Here is a 3,988-nt window from a genome sequence, read left to right on the forward strand (position 1 = left end):
ACAAATACTATTTTCTTTCATTGTATTTTCTAACTCGACAGGTCGAGAACTAATCCTCAACGGATTGAAGCTTCATTAATGAGTTATTACATATATAAGACGGAATTCGAAACTTTAATACTTATTTAAGTAGACGAGTGAGATGACCATTTAATCAATCCAAATCAACTAAAACAAATACTAATTATTTTTAATATTTTTAACATTAAAAATAATTAAATTTTAATTTTAATTATAACTTTGTAAAAATATTTATAATAATAATTATTATATATACTTTTTGTTTAATCTCTTTTAATAAAAAAATTTATATATTTTTATTAATTATTTCGTATAGAAACATACACTAGTAAATAATTAAATAATAAATAAGTTGTCACCAAAAAAATAATAAATAAGTTACCGTTGGTGTTCCGAGGGCGTGAATTGGGAAACGACGATAAGGTTATATGAAGTCTACTAGGGAGTACCAGTGGTAGGTAGGCGTAGGTGACACCCAGCATGGGTCCCACCCAGAATCGTGGAAAAGGATATTATAGTAAAAGCGGCCGCCAATCACTAGAGTAATGATGAAACGTCCCAGAAAACTCTACAAGGGCATGACCGTCTTTCTATACACCAATTTGTTTACTCACAGACGGCCCTAATGCAGAAGTCATAATGCGAACCCTCGTCCTCACTCCTTAGTCCTTACTCCTCACGCCACCTATAAATATACGTTCTGCCTCGCCATTCAACCTTCACAACCCAAACAAAAACACGCGCATCCCGTGATTTCGATTTCTGAATCCTAATCCTTCTTTTTCTCCCTCTATTGTTTTTTCACTCTGCTTTTCGGTTCTCTTTTGTTTTCAATCCTTTCTCTTTTGTTTCAATCCGTAAGCGCTTCTTCTCTTTCTCTTTGCTCTATATCTTTCGAATCTTTTGCGTTTTACCCGTTGCTGATTTTTTTTTTGTGTTTTCCAGATTCCGTGTGGTTCGTTCCTTTTGGATTAAGGTGTTGCAATTGCAGTTCGTTTTAGCATTAGGTTTTTCTCAAACGGTTTTTCTTCAATCCAGGTATTGTTTCTTTCATGCGTTATTTTGTTTTCGCATATTACGTTCTTTTTGTTTGTTTTTATTTCTATAGTTTTTGCTTCGTAAATTCTAGATCTGTGATTAAATGATTATCTTGTTTCTTTTGTCTTATTCTTTTTTCTGTTGTTTTAAAAATCCTATGCTTTTGATTAAAGCTGTTTGTTGATGGTCCTGAATTTTATGATTTTTAGTGTTTTGAGCGTTCTATGGTTCATTGGTTTTCGATAATGATAATTATTATTCTCCATTGTCAATTGGAATATTCCTTCTGTAGGTACGTTTAATGTTCTTATTTTATTAATTATTAATCACTATATTAGTAATTATGTCGTGTTCATGGATCTGCATTTGATCTTGGACCCTATCCATGTCCAATTGAATAACTGGGACCTAGTGTCCAAAAGAAAAGAAGGATTGATTACTGGGACCTACTATTCAATCATTTTGTTGATAATTATTACTTGTTTATTGTTAGTTTCGTTTTCAGTTGTTTCGATTTTTTCGTAATAATTTTTCAGTGTTTTTTTCTTCTGTTTTTTAATTGTATCATACAGTTTCGTTATTATTAACCGTTTCGAAGGTTTTGAACTGCTGACCACTTATAATTGTATGAGATTTGGATTGTTGTTTTTTAATTTGGCTTGGTTATATTTCGATTGTGTTCCTGCTTTTGGTGTTATTATTGTTGTGTTCTTGTACCTGAGTGTTTGAGCAATTTGTTCAACTGTCTGTTCATTTTTGTTGAAGCAGGACTGAATGATCTAATGGAGTCAAAAGGTGGGAAGAAGTCTAGTAGTAGTAGTAGTAGTAGTAAATCATTATTCTACGAAGCTCCCCTCGGTTACAGCATTGAAGACGTTCGTCCAAACGGTGGAATCAAGAAGTTCAGATCTGCTGCTTACTCAAACGTAATTTTCCTTTCATTTACGGTACACTGATCTTAATTTTATTTGTTTGATGGTCTTCATCTGTGCTAAAATGTTTTTGTTTCCTCTATGATTCTTTTGCAGTGCGCTCGCAAGCCATCCTGATATCCCTCCTGACAAATAGTTCTCCGTTGCTTGCAACCATTGTTTTATTTTTAGCTTTTTATTTTCTCGTTTTTCTTTAGGTTTATTCACTACTCTCCTTCAAACGACGTCTTTCCAATCCCTCTCTTTGCGATTGTGCCCTTGCATCTGTTTTCCTCCGTTTCCTACTGCATTAATTTCTTTCTGAAACACCATGGCCATGGCAGTGCCGGTTTCTGCTATTGGTTTTGAAGGCTACGAAAAGAGGTTGGAAATATGCTTTTCCCACCCTGGACTCTTTTCTGACCCTGAAGGAAAGGGTCTAAGGTCTCTCACCAAGTCCCAGTTGGATGAGATTCTTGCTCCAGCTGAGTGCACCATTGTTTCTTCGCTTTCAAGCAACGACGTTGACTCCTATGTTCTTTCTGAGTCAAGCCTCTTCGTTTATCCCTACAAGATTATCATTAAAACTTGTGGTACTACTAAGTTATTGCTTTCAATCCCACCCATATTGCGGTTGGCTGAGACCCTTTCACTTAATGTCAAATCTGTGAGGTATACCCGAGGAAGTTTCATTTTTCCTGGTGCCCAGTCCTTCCCACACCGCAGCTTCTCCGAAGAAGTTGCCATTCTGGATAGCCATTTTGGGAAGCTTGGTTCAGGCAGCATGGCTTACATTATGGGCGGTGGCATAGACAAACCACAGAAATGGCATGTTTACTCTGCTTCTGCAGAATCTGTGAGCCCATGCGACTCTGTCTACACACTTGAAATGTGCATGACTGGATTGGACAGAGAGAAAGCACTTGTTTTCTATAAGGAACCATCTGGTTCAGCAGCGCGGATGACTGCTAATTCCGGCATCAGAAAGATCCTTCCTGATTCTGATATATGCGACTTTGAATTTGAGCCTTGCGGTTATTCAATGAATTCTGTCGAAGGTGCTGCTGTTTCTACAATTCATGTTACTCCAGAAGATGGTTTCAGCTATGCAAGCTTTGAAACAGTGGGATATGATTTGAAAATGGTCAATCTGAACGATCTAGTTGAGAGTGTGTTGGCATGCTTCCAACCTACTGAGTTTTCGTTAGCGGTTCATGTTGACTGTTCAAGCAAGTCATTTGAGCAGAGCTGTTTGCTGGATGTTAAGGGATACTGTCGTGAAGAGAGGAGCCACGAGGGGATTGGAATGGGTGGTTCTGTTGTCTATCAGAAGTTCGTCAAGACTTCTGATTGTGGTTCACCTAGATCAACTCTGAAGTGCTGGAAAGATGAAGAGGAAGAAGAGTAGTTTGCTGTCTTTTGTTTTATGTTCGTGTTTTTATTGTTAAGAGTTTTTACTATTGTCTTTCGTAAAAAATAAATCATGCCTTCTAGTCTTGGTATGATACTATTCTGAATTGTCATTTCATTTCATTTCATTGTATGCTTAATATTCTGAATTGATCCGGTGTCTATTTTCATTTCTGGTGGTTTGTAGACGTTGCAGGTTGCTGTTTTAATTTCAATGCTGAAAATTGAACTTATAGGAAAATAGATTATGCTGTTTGGTACGTTGATATTATTTTACTTTTCTTTGGGAGGTGTGTGCGTGTCTCATCTTTGCAAATTATATTGGATTTTGGCCTTGTTGGCCAACTTGATTGCTGTAGTTGTGGTGCTCGTTAGCTGTTACCCACTTGCCCGAGTTTTGCTTGATCTGTTGGAGTTTCGTTTGTCTTTTCCAATGTGAACTTCGGTTGGCGTACACCCCTAATTTTCCGGCCTTAAATAATTACGTTCAAATAGCCTGTTAACTTCCTACTTCCTGGTTCCTACCGCTGCTTTCTCCTACTATGTCAATTTTTCATGAGGGAATGTTTACTAGTACTATTCATTGTTTGTCATTATTGTCAACACTA

At 36.8% G+C, this 3,988-nt stretch overlaps 1 protein-coding gene across 1 annotated transcript; it reads left to right on the plus strand.

The window, feature by feature from the left end:
• The first annotated feature begins 2,093 nt into the window (after positions 1-2,093).
• LOC107643762 (Adenosylmethionine decarboxylase family protein) lies at positions 2,094-3,621 on the plus strand. Its single transcript, XM_021124191.2, has one exon. The coding sequence runs from the start codon at positions 2,302-2,304 to the stop codon at positions 3,376-3,378; it is 1,077 nt and encodes a 358-aa protein (XP_020979850.1). The 5' UTR covers positions 2,094-2,301; the 3' UTR covers positions 3,379-3,621.
• The last annotated feature ends 367 nt before the right edge of the window (positions 3,622-3,988 follow it).

The sequence above is a fragment of the Arachis ipaensis genome, chromosome B5 (genome assembly GCF_059453495.1).
Source record: "Arachis ipaensis isolate K30076 ecotype BB chromosome B5, ASM5945349v1, whole genome shotgun sequence".
In the NCBI taxonomy this organism is placed as follows: domain Eukaryota; kingdom Viridiplantae; phylum Streptophyta; class Magnoliopsida; order Fabales; family Fabaceae; genus Arachis; species Arachis ipaensis.